Raw genomic sequence first — 25,387 nt, 5'->3', positions numbered from 1 at the left:
CTTCGTGTCCCTTCATAGTTCTTCCCATGCCCTCCAGGGCAGGAAAGTCCTTTGTGTTTGTTTTATTTTCGGCGGGAGACCTAGTTCAAGCCCGCCCAGGCTCCACAGTGTTTGTGAAGGCAGTAAGCGAGGGAGGAGTCCAAAACGCTGCACCACTTTGTCTTCCTGCCTGACTGCAAGAATCCAGTTCCAACTGGGAGGCTGGCTGTCCTGAAAGGACTGCCAACCCCCCAGGTTTGAATGTTGCACCCCTGTTTGATTGGCTGGCTTCCTGCATAAAATTTGATCCTGGAGTCGTAAGAGGTAGTCGACCACTGGACCTGAATACGAACAGGTAGATGAAGAAACTGCGGCTGAGATGATTTCCAGTGAACAGAGAGCCTGCTGTGGGACCAGAGCTTGCTGTTACCCTTCCTTCCAAGCGACCTGCAGACTCCGAAAATGACAACCCTGACCCAGAGCCAGTGAGATCCACTAGACTCAAGAAGACCTGTATTTTGAGCTATCCCACATTTTGCTGTCACCTTGTTGGCTGCAATAACCCAAGACCCTGGGACCTCAAGCCATCACACAGTGCATGGTCTTCTGCATTGTGAATCAAGCTGAAATATTTGAATGCTTCTTGGTGTATCTCCAGAGACACGGTGCGAGTCGTTGAAGACCCCTCACCAGAGTGTAGGACCAGATTAGAGGCAAGAATCTAACCAGTGATATTCAGTCTTCTCCTGGCTCCTGGGAAAAGCACCAAAACCACAGAGCCACATCCAGCAAAGAAGAATCTCTTGCCTGGAGCCTTCCCCATTGATCCCTGATGCAAACTCCCTTCCAGTGTGCTGTCTTCAGTCTTCCTGACAAGGAATTAATCAACCAGGTTTGTGGCTGCAGATCCTGAGGTCTCCCCCCCTGCAAACTCTTCTTCTGTGCTTAGGTACTGTGTTGGCTTGCCTTAAGCCTGTTTGATTTCTGTATAACTTTGGGGTAGTTTCTTTTGATTGGGAGACATCTCATTAAGTTCACCAAGGCCCACTGCTGGAATCCTCTTAGGGTGTCTTTGTTGAAGTCCCTGGACCTGCAGTAATTTTAAAGTGAATTACTTACTTGTTTGAAGAGACTTCCTCAGGAACTCTGACTTTCCCTGCAACTGAACCATATCTCACCCTGCCTACAGCCTGCTCCTAGACCACTAGGGTCCCTTTTCTGCCTCTAAGAGAACTTATGCAATAGACTAGGGAAGGACTGGACAAGGAAAGGATTCTGCCTTGAAAAGTATAACAAGTGTTTAAAGGTTACTTGTGAAAGAGGTGGTTGGTAACTGCCCCTCTGAAAGTGAGCAGTTACAAAAGGTCTACTTACCTTGATTGTGTTCTGCCATTTTGAAAAGTATATGTAAGGTTATTTTACTCAGCTGCAAATTGGGTATGCCTCTTTCCCAAAGGTAATGCTGTTGGCTTCACTTAAATATTTCTTTCAGAATATTAGTGTATATGTTTACCAACTGGGTCGTTCTTCCCCATACCTGCTGTATAGCTTGTCTAGAATAAATCTGCCTTGGGGTTTAATTACCTTGAATAGCTGTGTGCCAGTGATATGAAAAGCAACTGTAATAGTATATTACAACCTCAGGTTTTACCTGCCTAGAATAGCTGTGTGTCATTCTTAAAATGTTTCCTGTAGGTGTAGCTGACCCTGGTCTGCCTGGTGCAATCCTGAATTAGCGTAGATAGTTATTGTCTACCTTAGTCTGTGTTCCACTGATCTGAAAAGCAACTGCAATTGTATATTACACCATAAGGCCTTACTCATATAACTGTGTTCTATCCTGAAGGTAGTTATAGGTGTATACTGTTTCATGAATTTGTGTTCCACTATTCCGAAACGTGTCCTGGTAACAGGGTTGGTTTACTAAGTGATTCCTTATTCGAATTCCACTGCATGACTGCCAGGGTCTACTACCCTTGACTTACTGAAAAGTAATCTAAAACTAAAATGAATAGGTGTGTCTTATACTAAGGGGCTGGTTCATGGAATTTGTGCGCTGAACAACAGGGATTTGTGTGCCATTCTGCCCGCAAATCCCCATTTGTTAAACAGGAATTTGCAGGCAGAATGGCACACAAATCCTGTTTTCCGGCGCACAGATTCCATGAATCAGCCCCTAAATGTGTTTGATACAGTCTGACATCCCTAGAAATACTCTTTGTCTTCTGAACGGGGTCTATGCTTTGGTCTATGTACTTTAAAGCATTGTGTTGTGTTTTTGACTCTATGACCAAGTACTTACCCCCAAGACTTAACTTGGCCTAATTGTATTAGTAATACACCATTATTCTTTATAATACTTCTGGTTATAAGTGTTTCTGTTGAACCCTTCGTATACTACAAGTTCTTTGTACCTTCATACAGCCCCCCCCCCCCTCCCTCCTAAGAAAAGCCTGGCTGCTCTGTCTATGCTACCACATACTCAGGTGGTACAGCCTTATACTAATAGTGGAGTTTTACTAAGTCCTTAGTTTGACTTCAGAAAAACTGTCCTAACATGGGCCATGAAACAGATGGATAGATATAGGCAATGCCTTAAATCCATCCTAAAACTATTGATTAATACCCCCATTGAATACATTTTCCTAGAAGCTCTGCTTTGTTCCGTCTATAGTGCATTGGAAGTCAACAAATTGAACTTATATTTGAAAGTCATATAAGCTTATATTAACACCTTATTGTATTTTAATGAGGGGCTAATTGAGTCTACTACCTTGGGCTGTGAGAACATCACCATTAATAAGCTACATAAAGATGTATCCAGCTGGTTTGTTAGATGTGTTACTACACCAATAGAATATTCTACTCTCAAGGTAAAATATCATACAGAAAGGAATGATCTTTGAAATGGATTTGGAACAATCTTTGATAAATTGGGCAACCAAATCATTGTCCCTAGAATATTTTGATAATTTTATGCGGCCCTCCAGGGTTGGTGGTTATTTAACCACGTATTCCTGTAACTGGATCATTGCCAAATATTTAAGGAGTACATTCAATCTGATTACAACTCATGAAGTTACTGGGAGTAGGTTGGTATTAGACATTATTTTGCATAATTGTCTACTGTGGTGAGATTGTAATCTAGAAACTGCTAAACATTTGATGTTGGAGTGCGAAGCCTTAAATGTTTTTTGGAGACCTTTTTATTAGCATGTAGCAGGGATGCAACTTCTGACACTGTGCCCAAATTAATGGTTGACCTACCTTCAGGGGAATGGTGCTGGTTTGCTTTTTCTACTTATGAAACTTTGAGGGAGGATTGAAAAGATGTTTAATACTTTAGGTTAATGTATTTTTCATTGATTCCTTGTATCCTGCATTTTTGGTTTTGGTGCATTTTGGCGTAAGCCAAAATATTGCCAACACCATTGCTATGGCAAAGAAAGGGGTTCCAAGAAGCAGTCTATGTGATTGGCATGACAACAGGAAATGCTTTGTCATACAATTCCCAATGCACTAAGTTTTAACTTCTGTTGTATTACCCAGATGTAATCCAATAGTGGCTTGTTTGAAGTCTTTTCTCCCAATCAGTACTTTCACATGTCACGTGTCTGTGTCACTTGAGGTCACGGAGTGATCTGTTTGCAAGACAGAGATGGACACTGACTTGCTCTTTCTTGTCGCTGACTTCCCTGCTACAGGTCAAGTTTTGTCCTTTATTTTTCTTGCCATTTTACCCTCATCTGCAGGAGGTTTTTCTTTTGCCTCACACTCCACATGGAGCGCAGTGGTAGAAAAGGGACCTTCACACAGGTTTTTGCCAACTGCGCTCTCCACATAGATTGTTGGCAATAAGCCTTTCTTGAAAGATTTCAGTAAGTTAAGCCCTGGACAGGGCTGACGGTAGTGATGCCGTGGTTCCAGTTGGCAGTGCTGGGAAAGTGCGTGCCACAGAGGAGACTAACAACGGAGACAGCAGTCGCGAGTGGCAGTCCCAGGAGCTACACCGAGCTGCAGCACAAACCAACAGCTGCACTCTATGTGCAAAACTCTAGCGGCAGGACCTTTTCGATAGGTTGTGCTGTGCCCAGGGGCCTGGGGTCCCCTATTCAGCAGCCGTCTCCCGACCATTTACGATATAATAGCTTTTAAAGGTAACACTGGGTATTCGGACTGAGCATTAGGTGATATATAGGTCCATAGCAATACCATATGTTTCGGGCACTGCATCTATTGATAGACGCGAAGCTTTTTACTGTTACTTTTTGGTTTTCACTCAGATGCAAAATTAACTTCCTTGCGCTTTCGAGCTGCTGCACTTGTCGGAGTAACAATTGAATAAAGGAATACATGCCCCAAAGGGACCATTGATTGAGCCTGCTATTTTAAGCTATTCAACCTTTCTATAATTCTGTACATCGGTTATTTCTTTTTAAATTGTAATCTTGGAACAACTCACGCACATATCTAATATAATATTTTGCAGCATCAAGGCCATACTTGAAGAAAACAAGCCTGAATGAGTGAATCCATTCATGACAGACACTGCACTGAAAGTAAAATGTATTCTATCAAACTTCAAAAACGATCAAGTACGTATACTGGTTACCAACTAAATCTGGTGCTTTAAGATGGGTAGCTTGAGTTTATTAGTGATGTCTCCAACTCTCGCCTCTGTTCTCAGCCCTTACTATTTCTCTCATCCTCCCTCCCACTCTCACTTTTCCTCATACTTCTCCCCCTTTCTCATTCATATTTCCTCTTGCTCATCATCGGCACTCTCTATCATTGGCTTCCTCTGTTGCTCTCTTTCCCTTCTCATTCCATTGCACACCTGCACCCCTTATCGCATCCTTCTTTACAGCTTTGCACTCTACTCCTTGCACCCTCGTGCCTATACATGCAAAATGCAAAGAACAACAATAAACGCCAAAGTATTTGCATTGCCAGTGCTGGTTACTATTGTTATGGGTGGGATGTTTTTGAGAGCATTTGTACTAAAAGCTTTTATTAGGCTGTAAGGTACTATTTAAATAAATACAAATAAATAAATAAATACATGTGTTATGGCAGGTGTATCACCTTCAGGCCTATCTTTAGCACCTTCACGCTTTGGGGTACTGGAAAATGAGCTAGACAATGTCACAAATTTCTTGGGAAGCGAGAGTTTTCCATGTGGACTTAGAGAACTTCATACAAAGATAAACAACTTTGTCAAATGTTCAATGTACTTACAGATATGGTTGCCATTCAATCGAAGCATCAGATTCTGATCCTAGAGAACCCATGGATCCCCTCGATCCCATAGAATACCAGCCGAGGTCAGGACTCATTGGCTGCGGAAAGATAAGAGAACATTTCATAAGAGTAGTGCAACTTTTTTCTGCTCTTCAGCCTGTTCCCATTATTCTATAGTTTTCAGCAATAACACAAGATTATTTTTTAATACACGTTAAAATGGTTGTTCTTGTAGATCTCTTAGGATGATGCGCTCTTCACTCTATATACCTAAGCTCTTGGCACCTTAGTCTCCTCCAATGGATTCTCCTATGAACCCTTCGCTGATTACACTGTATCTTTGTCTCCTTTTTGTCGTTTTCTGTTGAGCTACGGTCAACAATTTCTAACTGTCTCTGCGTCATCAAATACTGGATGGCATGCTCAACTCCACTAAAACTGAGGTTTGCTACTTCCCATTCAAACAAGCTATCTCCTCCTCTCTCCCTCTTCATTTCTTCTCTCCTGATTACCTTGCCTTCTGTGCTCCTGCTTGCAACCTTGGTTTCGTCTTCTATCCATCTCACAACTTCTTGTTCTTCATTTCCCAATCTGCCACTGCAGCCATACTTAATCTCCTCAACACAAGACAACTAGGACATCTACTTCCCTTCAACACTGCTATGCACCTAATGTCCTCGTTAGTACTCATCTGACTACTGTGCCAGTCTATGGCCTTCCCAACTATGCTTTTTCACTTCTCCACAAAGTCCTCAACTTGCTGTCTGTATACTCTTCAACCTTCCCCGCTTCACCTCCACCTCCCCAGCCCGTCATCAGTTAGGCTGGTTTTCTATGAGACAGAGGGCAAAGGATAAACTCATTCTCGACATCTTGAAAACTGTAAATGGACTTTCCCCACCCTACCTGTCAGCCCATGTCACTCCCTACTCGGCCCTTGCTCCCTACGATCATCCTTCTTGCCACCACTCGTACCCCTTGTGCTCCCTCTCGTTTCTGCTCTCTTCCCCTCCTCACTCCCTTACTCTGGAATGCTCTTTCTCTGCCACTTTGCACTACTCCCATTCTATCTCTATGTATATCCAACCTCCTAGTTCTTCTCCTTTCTGAAGAACCACGTGCATCACATTCTATGACACCACATCTCCCTGTTCTCATCTACCCTACCTCTACATGACAACCCCACAGCACGTATCCCCCGCCTCTTCATCCTAAATCGTAGCACTTCCTCCACTATCTTGTTCCTATATCATCCTCTACTGTCCTTGTCCCATGTTCACCTTTTTGCATCATCTGGTCTTATATCCATATCCTCTCAACCAATGTTAATGACACTGGTCATCCACCCACTAAGTCAATATTAAAAGATGGTGTAAGCATGTTTGTGCCAAAAAAGCATTGTTTTCCCTGTGATGTTCATTAAACAAACAAATAAATGCACTTATTGATACCCTGCTCCTGCATGCAATGACCCACCTCATAACACTAATTCTGACAAGCAGTCCTTCAGCACGTCACTCTTAACCCACAACCATCAAACACATCCTCACTGAATTCTGTCCCACCTCCACAACAAGCCCAATCTCACTACCATGTATCATTCAGGAATGGGCCAACTACAATCAAACACTGCACCGTACCAGCTTTGTTCCCGCAGGGAAGAATTCTTAAATGTCCTTGAAACCATCAGTAACTTTATCTAACATGAAAAGGCGTGTATTTCCTTTGAAGGGTTATGCAAGAAATTAATTTTGGCATGGGAACACAATTGTGTTTCTTTGCTGTATTTGTTATCCTGGCTGTCAGGAGCAGCAGGTCTCAAGCGATTAGCCGCATTCTACAGCGCGCTATGGTGTTTCAGCCTGACATGCTTTATCGCGGCTTAGAGTTTACAAGTAACCTGGCTCCCCCCTCTTAAAACCCACTATTAAGTCAAGTTATAACGATTATTTCCAAAGATGCATCTGTTTTATACAAAATGCACCTTTTGTAAATGAAATTATATGATAGGCTATTTATAACGCGCTTAAGACCCAGAGGTTTCTAAGTGCGGACCCGGGGATCAAACCTGTGTTGCTCCGTGTTGTCTTGCTTTCAAGGCGAGCGCATTGCCCCTGAGCTATCCTCCCGAGACTAGTTAACATAAATACTAGTTTCTTGCAAAGAAAACACAAATGACAATTATGTGAATAACGTTTTTACGCCTTTAGCCTGTCCTTTTGATATAATATTTAGTGAGTCTATTCAAAACTGTGTGCCCAAGCCGTGAAGAAAAATTTGTACAATTATAATGCTCCTTGCTGTTGACCCTCCGAGCCCCCCAGGACAATGTGTATGCTTGTATGTGCTGGGTCTTATACAACTCGTGCCTAGATGTGAGCAGTGGAGCACTGTGCACAGAGGCGTTGCTGGGGGGGGGGGGGTTTAGGGTGCTATAGCCCCGGATCTTTTGGTTGTAGCCCCAGATAGAAGCTGAGGGACTACAGTCAAAAGGCTAGCTAGCACGGAGTCCCGACAGTCCTGACATGAGCATAGCCTCAGATCTTTTCCAGACCTAGCAACACTCCTGGCTGTGCATAAGGAGACACAGTAGAGTATGAAATGTGGGTACAATTAGAAGGACAGGCTCTCAAGGACAGGGAGAGATGGGGTACAGAGGGCTGGAGGCAGGGAAAGGCAGCGCGCCTCTGGATACATTGGTTGGTGGATCTGCAGCTATGCTCCTATTGAAACTGTCTTCTTTTTCTAAACATTGTATTAGGATTTCAACTAACGCATACAAAACAATATAGCACACAAACGATATGTAGTTCCCATTAATAGTGAGTAATGTGGGACAGAACTGGACAGAGGAACGTGGGTATGGCTCTGCCCCGTACTGTAGGTAACAACCCTTGAACACTCACCTTAACGCGCGTATGCATGTAGAGAATCCAGGGTTAGAACAAGTAAGTCACAAAAACCACAAGCAGGACAAAACCAAAAACAAGAAGTCCCTCCACTGGGGTGTCTAATGGGCTAGCCCCAGGTCTCCTTTATCTGTGAAAAATAAATATGGCATTGACCTTGATATGGGCTGGGGCAGACTCGCTGTTCACTCTGAGCAGAGTAAAACACAGTACGCCGTTGAAGTTGTCAGCCCTGAGACTGGATAGTTTTATATTGTAGCAAATAAATAAATATAGCAGCACAACCTTTGCAATGATCAACACAGCAGAGGAATGAGTAATCCACAATGCTCATCCGTGTACTAACATCAACAACATCTTAGTTTATACATTTCTGAATGACCCAGGCATTAGTTGCTTGATAGGTACAATGAATATAGTGCTTTCATACATTTGATTCCATTCAGCCTCTGAGTGGACAAAATCATGGGCCAACGTATCCGTGCAACCAATCAGAGAAAGAAAACACAGCACCACTGTTGGCACCACAGGATACCCAGACAACACACTAAAAGTGTTGACTGGGTGTGGCATAATATGCTGAAAACACTCCCTTATTCCCAGGTAACTTTCCCTATCAAGGAAATCTGGGTTGAAAGTGCATTACTACTGCATTTTCCCAAACATTTCAATCCTCTTAAAATCCTCTATAACTGCAGAAACTCCGATTGTACTCAGTGGATTGCATTTGGCTTCCTTTTGGCTTAATGCACCCAAAATATGTTAATTAGACATCCTCAGTGGAATGCAATCCCTAAGCAATCCAAGCAATCCAATCCACAAACAATCAAGTAAAAATCCAAATACAATGCAATCCCCAAACAATCCAGTAAACATCCCAAAACAATGCAATCCCCAAACAATCCAGTAAACATCCCAAAACAATGCAATCCCCAAACAATCCAGTAAACATCCCAAAACAATGCAATCCCCAAACAATCTTATAAAAATCCAAAAAGCAATGCCATCCCGAAATAAATCCAAAAGCAATGGATTACATATGGCTTCCTTTTACATTAATTCACCTGAAATATGTTAATTAGAAATCCTTCCTGTTAGAAATCCAAAAGCAATGCAATCCCCAAACTATCCTACACAAATCCAAAAGCAATTAATTCAGTCACCAAATAATACTTTACAAAACAAAAAAACAATGTAATCCCAAAATAATCCTTCATGAATATAGGCATTGTTTTGGTTTATGTGCTGGAAATTAATTTAGGGAGTTTAAGTCCAAAAATAATGTTAACTATAATCCTGAAAATAAATGCTTAAAAACACATTTGGTGCACCTTGTTGAATTGGGCTTTAAATGTGTCACTGTGGTTTGCTACCCATTTCAGAGAGTTGGATTTTGAATTGCTTTTAGAACAATAGTGATGACTTGTTAGGTCTTAACAGTAATTTAGGTAAAATGGCCATGAAAGTCAAGACCATGTAATGGCATATTACCTATATTTAAAAAGAATCAACACATTTTTTCCCCCACTGCATTTATTAAAAGAGGCACTCAGAGGTTCAATCGGACACTGTGCACATAGCACAAAAACATGACTGTAAGAATCCCAGACACGGGTGCTTTACAATTAGTTGACATGGAAATAAAAAACAAACAACAACAACAAAACATTAACGGAAGTTTAGAGAGAGTGTGGGGTAGACCTATAAAGGTTGGAATGTAATGTAAATCCCACCCAGGAGTGGGAGGGTTGGGAAGAAGGTAAGCCCAGACCTTGCAGAATATTGGGAGGGTTATGAGAAAGAGGGAAAGAGAAGGCCAGAGTCAGTCCAGGGAGTGGGTGGGGGGGGGAGTGCAGAGCCAGCCCTGGGAGCAAGCAGGGGGGTCTACCGCAATGGAGCAAGAAGGGGGCAGGACCCAGAATCCGACACAGGGGACGGGGGGAATGTCAGGTTGGGACCCAGAACCTGCAAGTGAGTGAGAGGATCCCCCAGCCCAGAGAACAATTAATCAGGTGGGGAGCGAGAATCAGCCAGGAAGATATCTGGTTACTAAGCCCAAGAGAGCAAGCGAGTCAGGTGGGGTCCAGCCCAGGTAGCGAGGGTGACAGGGGACACGGAACCAGTCCAGGTAGTCATACGAGTATCCAGGCCCAGCCCATTGTATCCAAGTATGCTGAAATAATAGCACACATATTAATATTAAACATTTTAAAAAGGTACACATTCTAATGACAATTACCAAGATTGCAATGCAGCTATTCAAAGCACATACCAGTTAAGCTTTCCATCATATTGTCATCTTTTTCTATCAGGGGCCGATCAACCGTTTCCATTGTTGCTGGTCCATAGTCACCAAACCATTTAAGTCTTGGTGAATTTGTAGTCTGCGTGGCCTAGGATGTGACTCTGTGCAATTTGACTGGTGGCCCAATAGTGGCCACGGAGATTGGGGACTATATGGTGGTAGTGGCATGGCCTTACTAAGTTTGTCTGGCACATGTTAGTTTCCCCAGGAAGGGGGTAATGGAGATTGGGCAATAGTTTCCCAGAATGGATATTGATATTTTATTTATATTGCGCTCGTACACAAGTGTTTCAGAGCGCGTCAAGGCAAGGGACAGAACAGGGGGAACAAAAACAACAATTTTACTAGGCCCAGTGACATTGAGAACACACAAGTGCATGGGACAGGGGAAGGGGAAACGTGCATTGAAGGGGGGAGTGGGAATTGCGGAGCAGAGGAGAAACAGATAAATAATAGAAAATAAATAAATAATAAAGGCAACAAACAGTGGTAGACAGTGGTAGTACAGCCAGCAAGTGGCAAGTGTTGGGATAAGGAAGCAGACAGAGTATGTCTGATAAGTGCATGATGAAAAAAGGGGGGACTGTATGAGTACAGATACAGACCCCACTGTAAGGGCTGGCCCGGAGGCAGAGAGGGTGGGTGGCAGGGTGAGCAGGTACCAGGGTCCGGAAGACAGAGGGTGGGCCAGGTGCACAGTGCCAAGAGAGAATAGATCAGCAGGGGAGAGGCAAAGGCAGAAGCAAAGAGGAAAGTCTTGAGATGGTTCTCCTCAAGTTTCAGAGTGGTAGGGAGGCTGTTTCAAAGGGAGGCCCCAGCTGAAGACAGAGATCTACCCCCAGCTCGCTTCTTTGAAACATGACCAACCCTTAGAGGTGGAGGAGCGAAGTGCTCGATAGGGGAGGTATTTGCGGAGGGGGGGCTGAAGGTATTTTGGACCCAGGCCCCAGAAAGCCCTGTGGACAATGCAGAGGGTTTTGAATTTAATCCTTGCATGTACTGGGAGCCAATGGAGAGATTTCAGGACTGGAGAGGTACGATCCCAGGGCTTGAGGCCAAGGACAAGTCTTGGAGTTCTGTTCTGGATTAGTTGCAGAGGGCTGAGAGCGGAGGCAGGTAGATTTAGAAAGAGGCTGTTGCAGTAGTCCAACCTAGAGAGAACCAGAGCTTGGAAGGCAGTGAGCTTCTGGGGCAAGGAGAGGAATGACATAGGACCTCTGAGGAGGTGCAGTAAGAAGTTTGACTTTTTAGAGATATCGGAGATGTGGGCAAAGAAGGAAAGTGTAGAGTCAAAGATGACACCAAGGTTTTTAGCCTCACAGGTGGGGGTAGGAGGAGGGCCATGGGAGGCTGGCCAGAGAGTGAGGGGAAAGGAGGGTGAAGGTGTGCCGATGAGGAGGATCTCTATCTTGCTGGCATCCAGGCAAAGATTGTTGGCGGCACACCATTCTTGGATGGTTAGGCAATCAGAGATGAAGGAAGGAGAAAATATACTTTTTGAACTTTTTCCTGCCACACTTAGTGAGAAGGGAAGGATAGTCAATGAAGAAGCAGTTGAAAAAGATAGGAAAAACAGAAAGCACCATGGGAGTGGTAGTGAGGAAGGGAGGCAGAAACAGGGGGGCTTAAGGTAGGTAGGAGTGGAAACAAGGAGAGCGGTGAGGTCACTGGGGCCCAAGAGATCAACAGCGAAACAATGTGCGCACCAGCAAGATCAATCTCTAATAGTCCATATGAGAAAACAGTCAGGAAATCGCTTTCTACCCACATCACACATACGCTCCAAACTCACTTCCCACCTAAGTTACCTTGGATCTTCAGAGAGATTGCAATGTGTATAATTTACATCTTTGCTCACTGCATTTATGTTACTCTCTCTTTTGTGGCATATTTGAGTTAAGAATGTTATGTTTAAAATACTGCTTTACCCTATATAACACCTGATTATTATTATAATAAACTCTCTACCAACAATGTTGTCCAGTGTTTTTTCTGACTGTTGTCTCATGGGAAGCGATGGAACACAACCTTTCACACGTTGATAAAACGGGAAGTGGCATCACATAGCATTGTTCCTAACTACACTACGAAAAATATGTTCATGATATCAGTGATGTGATATACATTTCATACAAGAAAGGATCACCATATGTATTATTAATATCAGTGTGTACAAGCCCATATTACCAAATTACTGTGAATTCAAGCAGACGTCCAAGGCCAAATGATAGTGATGTGTTATTATATAGCACTTACGCTTAAGCGCTTTATATAGAACACATATACATACAATATCACAATATCACACACACAAACATCATTACAGCAAGTGCTTAATCCACTGAGCTATCATTCAGGCTATAGCTATCATACCAGCTATAGTAAAATCAGTAATTACATGTTTGAATGTTCTCAAAGACAGAAAGCAAATTGCACTCTGTAGTGGATACCATTCAACTGATAAATCACAACAGTAGGTAAGTTCATCTGCAGGTCTGGTGCAAAGTTGGCCACATGTCAAGCCTGCATGGATCTACTTTTCAGGCTTCAGAGGTTGGCAAAATATGGAAAGCAGTGCACTCACATGACATCCCGTTCTCTGAGCACTTGTTACCTCATACATGCAAACAAACATCCTGAACAGCATGCCAGGGAGATGGGAAAGATAGACACATTACAACAAAGCATTAATTGTGGCACAATGAAATCAAGAGCCACTTTATGTGCTATGTGCTATGGTCAAAAATGTCTACACAAGCTTTTAGGCACAAGGATTTTGTCAAGTGACCCGAGGACACCGAGATGGAATGTCGTGTGATGATCTTAACAGAGACAATGGGAAAAAAAACATGCTATAATTGCAACTTGCGAAAAGCAAAATGCATATTTGCCACCGTTCTGCATCCTCAGTGCCAAGACAGTCTGTTGCCAACTTTGGTGCCGTGCCTTATAGTGTCACTTTTGCAGGTGTCAGGGCTATAAGCGCTCATCTGTGTGCACGGATTGCAGGCGCAAATGGCGTGGTGGTCGCACAGCCGCCCCCCCCACTCTGATTAAAAAATAAAGCGCTGCAGCAAATAGTGGCCCATACAAAAATACAGCTGCATGTGCTTACCTTCAGGCAGATATCGGCTCAATCTCTCCAACTAGTTTAGCAAGTGAGTTTTTGTGGAAAATTGGCCCTATGTCCCCAAGACCTGACCCCCCTAGGTACATGATAGGCAGAGATGAAAGACTGGGTTGGGGAATGAAAGCAGGTTCAGGATAGGCAGAAAGGAAAGACTGAGTTAGTAGGAAACTGATGTAAACATTAAAAAAATGAAAAAATGTTTGTGTTGTTGAAATATATTGTGCACAACTAAGAAGAAATAAAATAGCCTATTAGTTTAACTGGCAAAGACAAACATAAGCTGCAAGCATTAGAAAAGCCAGGGAGGCACTGTCTTGAACAAGCATTGACAAACACAAAAACTGTAACAATAACCATTGGCCCGAACAAAGACGAGCCATATATATTATGTTTAATGGAGTCCATTTATGGATTTTGGTATAGCATATGTGGAACCTGCTGTTAATGTGCAGTGGCCGACTGGAGATTTGTGGAGGCATACTGCATGGAGAGTACAGGCTGTAAATCTCTTTATGGAGTATATGCTGGAAAAGTGCAGGGCTGTGCATAGATATTGTAATGTATTGTTTATTTATATAGCGCCTATAAAAAACAGTCGCTCAGAGTCCTTGAAATTCTGAGACGATAATAGTCTGCACAGGTAGAGTAAGTGTGTAAAATACATGTAACGATTGAGACACAGCAAATAGGCCTGACAGCGATTCTGCAGTTTTACAAGTGCAATTAAGGGGAGAAGACAGGGGAGAGCAGACAGACGATTGACAGGCATGTGCATTTGGATCGTGCAAGTGCATAGATGGTAACAGGCAGGTGGAGGTCCAAGTGCACCCAGTCGGTGGAGACTGGGGTAAGTGCAGAGAGAGACACTTTCTCTGGTTATTTCTAAGTGCCTGTAAGTTGGGTAGGTATATGGCCCTGAGGCAAGTGCGAGAGAGGACTGGCAGGAGTGCCCAGGACCTGTGAGACTCGGAGGTACACCAGACAGCCAGTTAGCAAGCAGTAAGGAAGAGGAGGGAGAGATGGAGAGAGCAGAGAGCTAGGGTTTAGTAGGAACTTAAGAAGGTCAAGCTCAAAACGGAGGGCATCAGGGAGGCTATTCCAGAGGGAGGCACTTGCTGAGGATAAGGATCTCCCTCCAAATCTCTGCTTGGAGAACCGTCTCACTCGCAGAAGGTTGGAGCTAGATAAGCGGAGGGCTCGTGAGGGACAGTATTTAGGTAGGCAGCGTTGCAAGTAGGTAGGTCCATAGGCAGTGTGTAACGGTAAACTGCGGGGAGTGCTTGGTGAGAGAGTGCAGGAAGCGTGTGCCAAAAAAGAAGGCCAAGTGTGTAGCAAGAGAGATTAGAGGCAAGCTGCAATGAGTTTTCACATATCCATCCCCGCATCGTAGCACACACCCACAGTTCTTCAGTTGCTGCCTATATTTTAGTTTACATGTTTTACTGGTTTACAGCTGAAACATACTTACTGATAAAATGACATCTGGCAATCAAAAGAAACGTGATCCATATGCAAAAGAACAACTGGTAGGCATATTATTTCATTTCTGCTTCTTTCCTGCTTGGTTTACTTACATCTGCTTCCTAAATGTTAATTATTTAAGAGTACCATGCATAGTATTTATTGTCTGGGTTTAGAGACAGTAGGCTATTCAGACATGATTTGCTGCCAATGATCAGAATGTCACAAGGCCTAGCCGGACCATTGTTATCTTTCTCGCTTGTCCCTCTCACCCCCCCTTTATTTTGTCTTGAGGTGCCTTGAAACACCATTTGTTGTGTAGGGGACTGCTTTAAGAAGAACTGTGCTATTAATGTACCTAAGTATCAAGGATGTTAAGTAAAAGACATTTTTATTTCTGCCAAATATGTTTTATAAAAGGAAAATGACAAATATTAAATAAAAAGAAGTGTAACTGTGTTATGAGATTTGTATGGTCTTATTTTTTTAATCAAAACATCCTTTCAAATTTAATGCATTTCAATTTCGTTTGAAAAGCATGCAGTCTGACTACATCCTATTTGATTATTATTGAATTTATTGAGCACAGATCAAGTTTCGACAAACAGCAAAGAGCTTTACAGAGGTATACAACAATACAGATGTATAACAGAGCACTTTTAAGAGGTAACAACAGAACAGATATACAGCTCGGGGTGGTATACAGAGAGGCACAGACGAGGGGTACAGCTGTACCCGGTGGCAGGCAGGAGACGGGCGGACACCATCCAGGGAGACAGGTGGGGCGAGGCGAGATGGGATGGCCGAGGTGTTAGCCATTTCTTCTACACATTGCTGCAAATTGATATACCCTTAACGTTAGCGACTAGGCATTATTTACTGGAGAAATTAGTTAAGTTCAGTTGGACTTGTAATTTGCACCGATAAAATGCGAAATAGATAAAACCTAAACTCTGCAAAATGTATTACCACATTAAAATTCTAAATAACTGCAACCAACCTTGAAACTAGCTTGACATTATTTTTCCAAAATTTAAATGCAGTAAAAATGTTTGCCTAGTGTTACTGGATTGTTTTTACCAAGAGACAAGTTGGAAAAAATAAAAAATAAATCTTCCAATGTTTTGTTGCCTGTAAAACAATCCAAAATAAATGCAGTAAAAATGTGTAGTGTTGCTGGAATGGTTTTTTTGAGAAACAAGTTGAAAAGAATACAAAAACAATCCTCCACTTTAAGACCAAACAATCCTTGCTTGTCAAAAAATCCCAAATAAATCCTGTAAAAATATGTGCCTGCCAATTAGTGTTAGTGAGAAACAAGTCAGTAAATATCCTAAATAAATCCTCCAACCCAAGACAAATAAATCCTTGCTTGGAAAAGATCCCCCAAAAATCCCAAATAAATGCAAAAAATATCTGCAGCTTGAAAACAAGACAGAAGCAATCCCAAAACAATACAAAAAGTGAATTTCTTTTTTGCTAGGGATTAGTCCTGCAGTAAAATGTGTACGTCACACTCGGCTTGGTGGCAGCTGCAGTCTGACACACGCACGTACAAGCAAGATCACCACAAAGCACGGACAGACTATACAATGTTACCCACCTAAAGAAACCTGACCGGTCAGGACCATAGGGCCTGTATCTTAAGAACTAAATGTGACACACAGGTTTGCTAATCCGGAGTGCATGATTAATTGCCCTGAAATGGCATGCAATGGTAATCCCTCTACCGCCAAATCAAACCCTAAATGCTTGCCCTTGAGAAAGACCTGAAGGTAAAATAACAGGGATTGAACAACGGAAACAAGAAACTCGCTCTGCTGATAGCTTGAGAAAAAAACAGGGTTTCCGGTATTTATTGTATGCAGTGCTGAAACTGCTGATGAGAAAAAAACGGGGTTTCCGGTATTAAATAGTATGCAGTGCTGAAACTGCTGACGTACTAAACAACCAATTCAATAAACCGGTCTCACATCCCACCTCAATCCATACCTGCCTACATTCCAAAATGAAAAACCAAGAGAGTCACATCATCAGAAGTTTGCACGGTCAAGCCCACACGTTGCAACATATTCAGGATTGTAATAAGCACCAAACGTGCAAAGCATATTAAAGGATCCATCACAAATGTGAACGTGTATGTAAACTGAGTGCATTATCAACGTGATATTGAAATGAAATCTCTCGAACACCCCCACAATACCTTTTTTTTAATCCACATGTGGCATAGCACACTTTTTCCATAGCGAAGGCAAACATGAGCACATTTGTGGGGAGAGGGGGGGCAGCAAAGACATTTTCACGCCCTTCAAATGTGCTGTTAGGAAGCGCCGACGGACACAGCGTTATTTGCCGGTATTGCATGCATGGCAGGAAGGGAATTAAAGCACACAAATCTAGTGGAGACGCAGGGATGGCCGGAAAACCCCGAGACTCCACGCTCTCCCCAGAGACCCAGAGAAGAGCTTAAAAACCCGTAGTCTCTGGATAAAACCCAGAGGTTAGGTAGGTATGGCTCAATCCTGTGCGGGATCTCAAACCCACTTAGCAACACCTTCTAACACGTTCCTACAGCAAAACATGAAAGCTGCTTCTCCTTGGCAGATGGCGTGCAGGGTCAAAAGAAACCCACAGTAATGTGTGTTTGTAATTCTACCAATATGTGCAACATGGTGTATCTGTTAGCGAGTACATAAACATACTCCTTCCACTGCCTCCACATAGCTCATCGACAAATGAACAGGCCCTTTATGAACTGTTTTATAACCTGCACCAGCACACCATTATGGGAGAGGTTTGAGTCCCCCTATCACTGGCGGCTGCGGAAAGGTCCCTTTTTTGGTGTTGTTTTAGGTGGAAAGTATTGGCACAACACTCCCATGGAGCAATATGCACAACACATTACTGAAGCGTCTACTCTTGCCAGTAGCCGTCTGTAAGGAACTCATGGTGACAACAGTAAAGACAGACACAAGTGATCACAGTTCAAGAGTTTTTATTAAACTAAATGCAGGGTGGAAAAATGCCTAACTTAAACCTGAATCTAACATGAGAGCAATCTTCGACCATCAAATGCAAAAACAAGGCGGTCCTTGTGGCGTCTTGTCAAAGTAAAAGGCCTATACTAAAACAAAACGATTGCCAAATCCTTACAACTAATTACAAAAAGAGTGTGGGATAGGGTTTTCAATAAAGAAAGAGGTGTTCACAAATAATAATTCAGGATGTGAGTGCCAGAGATCTTCCTTCCCCATGTTTTGAGCACGGCACAAGGTGGATCTCCTGAGCACAGCACACACTCGAGTTTTCCCAGCACGAGTCAACAGTTCCGTGTCGGTTATCAGTTCATGGTTAAATCTCTTTTCAATAAAATTCTCTTTCCTTCGCGGGCCTGATGGTTTCAACAAAATGAACAAACAAACAAATAGTTCAATCCCAAATTAACGTTGGGGTGATGGCTTTCCACCCCCTGGATCTCCCTCTGCTGGGCTCGGACCCATTTATACATCAGCCTCACATCAGCCTCCTCCTACGGGTTCACTGTGGCTTTTCTTACTTTCCCTAGTCTTAATGTCTTTTTAAACAGTTCCTCAGGGTTGACCCCTCTTTGGCAGCCTCCCTCTGCTAGGTTCACTCTGGCAACCTTTTGAAAAACAGTTCACTGTGGACATCCCTCCGTCAGGTTCACTCCTGTCAACACACTGTTCATAGGGACTTCAGGCCTCGCCCCTTTTCGTTAGCATCCCTCTGCCGGGTTAACTCTTGCCAACTTTTACCAAGCAGTTCACTGTGGACTTTAGACTTCACCCCCTCTTGTCAGCATCCCTCCACCGGGTTTACTCCCGCCAACCCTTACGACACACAGTTCATGCGCTAGTTTCACCAAGCGGGATTCACTTCCCTCTCCTTCACAATTATCTGTAGGTCAAAGACTTTCGACGGTACACAGGATTTTACAAGACCCCTGTATGACCACTTTGACCCCTCTTCTCCTTTTCCCAAGGTCTTATGGTTATGGTAGATTACACCATCAGGTAATTGCCCAGACTTTCCTACGTGAGCACCCACAAGGTGCCAGACTCTTCTGTTGCTGGTTTCCCCCGTTTTCATCAGTCGCTCTTTCACAGTTCAAATCAACCGTTTGCTGCTTTCTGTTCAATACAGTTCGGTTTCTTATCGACTCTCCCCTCGACTCACCGGCTTTAATGAACCGCTTGGCTTTTCTTCTTTTTGGATTCAAGGTTGGTACCACTGAGAAAAGTGTCTCTTCCCGGCTTGGTAATCAGCAGAGGAGATTCTTGTGTACCGCGGACACCTGCTGCAATGCACGCTGGCTTTTTGTATTCTACCTTTTCTCACTTTCCCCCAGAGGCTCACCGTCTCCAGAGCCCTGGTCTTATCCAGGCTGGACTACTGCAACAGCCTCTTTCTCAACCTTCCCTCTTCTACCCTGTGTCCTCTTCAACTCATCGAGAACAGAACTGCAAGACTTATCCTTGGTCTCAAGCCCAGGGAACGCATCTCTCTGCCGCTGAAATACCTTCAGTGGCTCCCTGTGGCTGCAAGGATTAAGTTCAATAACCTTTGCATTGCCCACAAGGCTTTCTGCTCTCTTCCTAAATACTCTCCTTCCCGAATCCTCTGCTCACCTTACTCAAACTCCCTGCAGGTGAGCTGCTGCTCCTAACAGAGACTTGGGGGGAGATCCTTATTCACTACAGGTGCCTCCCTATGGAATGGCTTCCCTGCCTCTCTCTGTCTTGAGCCAGATCTCCTTAAGTTCCAGAAACTCCTCACAACTTTCCTCTTCACCTCCTCCTTCTCTCTCCCTCTACTGTGCTAACCACCGCTTTCTGCTCTGTCGCTCTCTTTCCTCTACCTCTGCTCAGTTTCACTGACTGGCTGGCTGGTGTACATTCAAAGCCTCACAGGTCCCAAGCTTTCCTCTCCAGTCTCCTGCACTTCCCCCCGGGCCTTTTACTTGCCGCTGCACTACTGTACTTAGGTTATGACCCATGAGAGTGGTATCTCTCTGCACTTAACCCATGTTCTGATGGGACTGGGCACACTTGGCCCCTATTGCCCCTCCCCACGCACTTGCTGTTCTGTGCACCTGCATGATCGGAATGTACCATGGCTAGTAAGATCGTTTGTCTTGTCTTCCTTATGTCTTACCCTCCCATGCATGGTTGTGCTCTGAAACACTTATGTATACGCGCATAATAAATAAACAATCAATCAATCAAATAACAAGGTTGCTTCTCTTCTTGTCACCCTCTTGGTATGGCCATCTTTCCTCTCCTCTTGAACTGCTGTGCTGTGCTAGCTCTCACGTCGTGCGGTCTGCCTTGCTCGTCCTGTTCTCTTGTGCTCCACCTTTTATCCCTGTGAGGAAGGGAAAAGGCTGTCAGGTGTGTGTGATTCTGGTCAATTGCCTGACTTTGCCTGACCTTTGAATTGGCATATGTCAGGTAAACGGCTCTGGTGTTAGTCTGTTGTCTTTCATGTTGTGCGAAGGTGTTTGTGTCGGAAGGGGGGGGCAGTGTTTTGGAATATCCTACGTGGTATGATGGGGAAAAGGTGTTCAAAGAAGGGGGATACTGTATCTCACCCATCGGTGTCCCACTCCCATTATCCAAGGACCCGCCCCCATCCAGGTAATACTCCCTCACTGGTCCACCCCCAGGAACTGGATTCAATAGCGGTGGCCGTGTCCTGACCACCTGGATGACAGATCATTGGGAACTAGCCAGGAAGACACCTTCAGGTTTCTCACACCGTCCCTCCTCATTCTTACCCCAAACATTTCCCACTCCTACCTTGATGTTGAGGCCCAGATGAAAAAGAAAAAACTGGCTATGCACATCCATTTGCTATCGGGAGCCAGCGCATGCCTTGAGCACACGGCAAACCACTCCCTACTGCAGATCCCGGCCCGGCTCACTCACTCGACCCTGGAAAGGGGAGTGAAGAGCGATAGGCCAGACCGCCTGACTGCCGTGGAATGTCACTGCATGAACCCGCTCGGATGACCCACCGAGAGCCACACTGCAGAGACTCCCTCCTGATCAACGTGCGTGTGCTATTTTTTTATGTCCCTCACCCGGACTCGCCAACTCCTAGTCCCACAGGGGAGTCCGTCCTACCCATGAGGTAAAATCTCCTCATAGACCCACACACTCCCCCTGCAAGTGGGCAACACCATTACCTTGCATAGTGTTGTTCTGCCATACCTTGCGTCGAAAACGACACAAAATGGATGACAGACGAGTAAACCCCAAAAAACACGGAAACCAAGAGTGACACATGACTCTCCAACTCAACTTCCACATTACCATCAGGCATAACTTTTATTTTATTTTCAAATGATATAGCATACAGTAGGGAGTAAACCATATTCTATATATATATTAGATGGCCTGCGGTAGCGCTGTGTAGTTATGATTAAGTTGCTCAACTCATAGGAAGAGAATTTTTTGGACGGCTTATAACTTTGCTCCCTCTGGACGAATCCTCACCACACTTTGCGATAAAAGTATATGACCAGCTCTGAATTCTTTTGGTAAGTTTGGTGAGGTTTCATCAAAGGGGGGGGGCAAGGTTATAGGGTGGTCCCAATTTTTTTTTCATCAACTGAATGGAAAAAAACTTTGCTCATGCCTACAGCTGGAACAGCTGGATGGATTTTCACCAAATTTGCAGCAGGAGTGGCGGCTTAGACCCGAAAGTGTAATTTTGTAAAATTGGTGAAAATCCATCCAGTAGTTTCTTTTAAAACAGGAAAAATGTAGGTCAAAAATAATTAGTGATATCTGGCTCCGCTGACCCATTTCCTGGTTCACTCCGCGGACCGGACCCTGATTGGCATTGAGGGCCGCGTCATGTCTGCGGACATCCAACGCGCATGCTGATTGCGTGATGTGCTTCATATTTTTCCGAAACGCCCGCCATGTTGTATCCGCAGATATTCGCAGATAGCGCAGCGACGAACAGTACTGCAAAACATGTTTTGGGGCATCTGGTGTTGGGTAGAGGGGCTGGAAAGAGCGGGGGAGTAAAAGATGGGTCATATGATGTATTTGTTTAGGTGGAAGAAAACTGTGTTGTGTCTGCGGTGTCCGCGGACACTGTGGCAGTTCACGGGTAGGTCCTCAGGCGAGAAGCTTATGTGGTGACTGCAGGCAGGCTTCATTAGGGTAGGGGAGTGGAATGTAGATGATATGAGGATGTTTGTATAGACTGTATTATGCTGTGGTGTTTGTGCACCCAGGAGTCTGCCCACTGGTTGAAGTACTGTAATAGCATGGGTAGAAAAGTGTAGAGGGCCGCAGGCGGTTTAGGGTAGGGGACTGGAATGTGAATGGTTGGAAGTACTGCAATATTATGTGTACAGAAGTGGACAGAGCCTCTGGTGGTTGGCTTATGTGTGTGGGTTGTGGCCAGTGTGCAGATTTTTGGTTGAATGTCTATATTATGCTGTGGTGATTGTGGCCAGCTACTAGTCTCTGGTGTATGGCCGGAGGCCATGCACCGAAGAGTGTGCCCACTGGCTGCAAATACTGTAACAGTATGTGTACAGAGGTGGACAGGGTGTGTGGCAGCTTGCTTATTGGACTGTCCTGAGATTCTTGGGTGTATGAGAGTCTGTGCAGTGAGTGCAAGTAGTGTAATAGTATGTGAACTGAATTGAATAAGGCCTCAGGCCCTATGTGTGTGGGTTATGGTCAGTGGGCATATTTTTGGAAGCATAACCATATTATGCTGCAGTGGTTGTGGCCAGCTGCTAGACTCTTGGGTGCATGTCTGCCCACTGGCTGCAAGTAGTGTAATAGTATGTGTACAGAAGTGGACAGGGTGTGTGGCAGCTGGCTTATTGGATTGCCCAGAGGGTTGTGGCCACTGGGCAGATTCCTGGGTGCATGGTTGTATTATGCTGTGGTAATTGTGGCCAGCTACTAGAGTCTTGGGGGCAGGGCCGGAGGCCATGCACCCAAGAGTCGGCCCACTGGCTGCACATAGTATAATAGTATGTACACAGAAATGGACAGGGGGTGTGTCCGGTGGCTTATTGGACTGCCCCCAGATTCTTGGGTGTATGATAGTCTGTTCAGTGGGTGGTAATGTTGGCCAACTACTACAGTCTTGGGTGCATGAGTCCAAGAGTCTGCCCACTGGTTGAAATACTTAAATAGTATGTGCAGAGAAGTGCACAGGGCCACAGGCAGCTGGCTTATTGCACCCAAGAGTTTGCTGACTGATTGCACATACTCAAATACTATATGAACAGAAGTGGACAGAGCCTCAGGTGGCTGGAATATGTGTGTGGGTTGTGGCCAGTGTATAGATTGTTGGGTGCAAGGCTGTATTATGCTGTGGTAATTGTGACCAGCTACTAGACGCTTGTGTCTGCTCACTGGCTGCAAGTAGTGTAATAGTATGTGTACAGAGGTGGATAGGGTGTGTGGCAGCTGGCTTATTGGACTGCCCCGAGGGTTGTGGCCACTGGGCAGAATCTTGCATGCATCATTGTATTATGCAGTGGTAATTGTGGCCAGCTACTATAGTCTTGGGTGCATGGCCTCTGTCCACTGGCTGTATGTACGGTAACAGTATGTGAACTGAAGTGGATAGGGCCTCAGGCGGCTGCATTATGTGTGTGGGTTGTGGTCAGTTGGCAGATATTTGGGTGCATGGCTGTATTATGCTGCAGTGGTTGTGGCCAGGCGCTAGACTCTTAAGTGCATGGCCGTAGGCCATAGGCCATACACGCAAAAGTCTAGGGCCTGGCCACAACCACTGCAGCATAATACGGCATGTTCACAAAATTGTGACACTGGCATATGCATTTCACAAGTATGTATATAAAAAGCAATTTGCAGATTACAAAGAAGCATGACACCAATAATCGTATAGTTACTGTATGTATTGTTGAGGCTCTGTGCACCTTTTTGGAACGCAGTGCAGAATACTGTTAAAGTGGCAATAGCAGATTCCAATATTGTGGCATGTGGAAATGCAGGAGAAATTGTTGTTTCATTGTCTGTGATAAAAGAAAACATAACATGTTAAGGTAGGTACTTCATAATCTCGTATTGCATTCCATTGCTGACATTTGTGCACTTTGTGGTCCCTCATAATTAGTGCTTCAGAAGTACTATGCTTTAAACAAGTGTAAAGTGCAATTTGCTCAGTTCCTGTGTTTGTTCACATAATCGTTGGGTCTGTGAGAAAAAAAAATCCATGCAGGATTTAATAAAAAAAAACTTCTACATTCATTTGTTGTTATGTGGCATACCCTGTTTCATTGAAGTGCGCACTACTAACAGGAATGTTTAAGGTGCATATATATGTGGTCTTCTGGTTATAAACCCTGTTGCAGTAGGAGGAATTGAAATGGTGTTTGATTTTCCTTTTGGAAGTGGTGGTACTATGGTTTTAGTTAGATACCAGTTGGCGTATTCTAACTGTTTATCGCGTTCCTCTTTTTAACAGCATTTGTCTATGCGTTTGCTTGCTGTTGGTGTTTTCTAAGAACTGTGGTATTGCAAACTAATACTGCAGGATTGTTGGGGCAGTTAGATACCTGTTGGCGTATTCTAACTGCTGCTAGTTTTAAAGTTTTTGAGGGTATGTTTGTAGCACTGTGATTGCTGAAGGTTGATTTTGGCAGTTTGACCCCTGGAAGTAATATTGTAGTAATATAGTTGCAGTTATATACCAGTTGGCCTATTCTAACTGTTTACAGTTTCTCAGTTTTGCAGGGTATATCTTCAAGCATGTTCATTCTTGTTGGTGGATTTACATTTTTCACTATTGTGAAGTGTCTTTGCAGTACTATGGGTGTAGTTACATGTAGTTGCGTATTTCTTGCATTGGTATGGGCATTGTTAGACAGCTGTTGCCATTTTCTACCAGTTGGTCGACCCTCATACTCAATAGTTTTCTTTTTAAGTACTATGTGGGATACAATGTTAGTGTGTCCTTTGTACAGTTGTTGTTTATGTGACTGTAATCATTGGATCATTGGGGAAAAAACTGTATAGCAGCGCAACTGATGTCTTCATGGGCCAGTTGGTCTATGCTAAGTTGTTCCAGTTTCACAGGGTAGAAGGTTATTTTTCTTTTGCAATTACATATTTGATGGTGGGTATTGGGCAGTGGGCTATGCTACTTTTGTAGATCAGTGAGTACATTTTGGTTTCAAGAATATTAAGTAGGCATTTACAAGATCTGCTGGTAATCTCTGCTTCAGAGTAATGGAAGTATCATTGCATTCAAACCACCCACATTTCTTTGTAATGTATGTAGTATAGTGACCTGCACTGGTTGTGGCGCCCGTGTGGTAGATTATGCCTATGTGTG

At 44.0% G+C, this 25,387-nt stretch overlaps 1 protein-coding gene and 1 non-coding gene across 4 annotated transcripts in view; one reads left to right on the top strand and one right to left on the bottom strand.

The window, feature by feature from the left end:
* The window catches only part of LOC138510563 (uncharacterized), a 1,136,503-nt gene that overhangs the window by 227,132 nt on the left and 883,984 nt on the right, over positions 1-25,387 (bottom strand). For all 3 annotated transcript variants that reach the window (XM_069626321.1, XM_069626322.1, XM_069626323.1), the window contains one exon: positions 5,218-5,318. In XM_069626321.1, the coding sequence (XP_069482422.1) occupies positions 5,218-5,318 (101 nt within the window). The remainder of the gene's footprint in view (positions 1-5,217; positions 5,319-25,387) is intronic.
* Positions 4,207-4,336, top strand: LOC138512401 (small nucleolar RNA SNORA31). The gene has a single exon (XR_011281233.1). It is a non-coding gene; the product is annotated as a small nucleolar RNA SNORA31 (small nucleolar RNA).

This window comes from Ambystoma mexicanum, chromosome 6p (assembly GCF_040938575.1).
Source record: "Ambystoma mexicanum isolate Mex_15411 chromosome 6p, UKY_AmexF1_1, whole genome shotgun sequence".
NCBI lineage: Eukaryota > Metazoa > Chordata > Amphibia > Caudata > Ambystomatidae > Ambystoma > Ambystoma mexicanum.
Note: the sequence above shows the minus strand (reverse complement) of the source record. Positions and strands in the feature narration are given on the sequence as shown.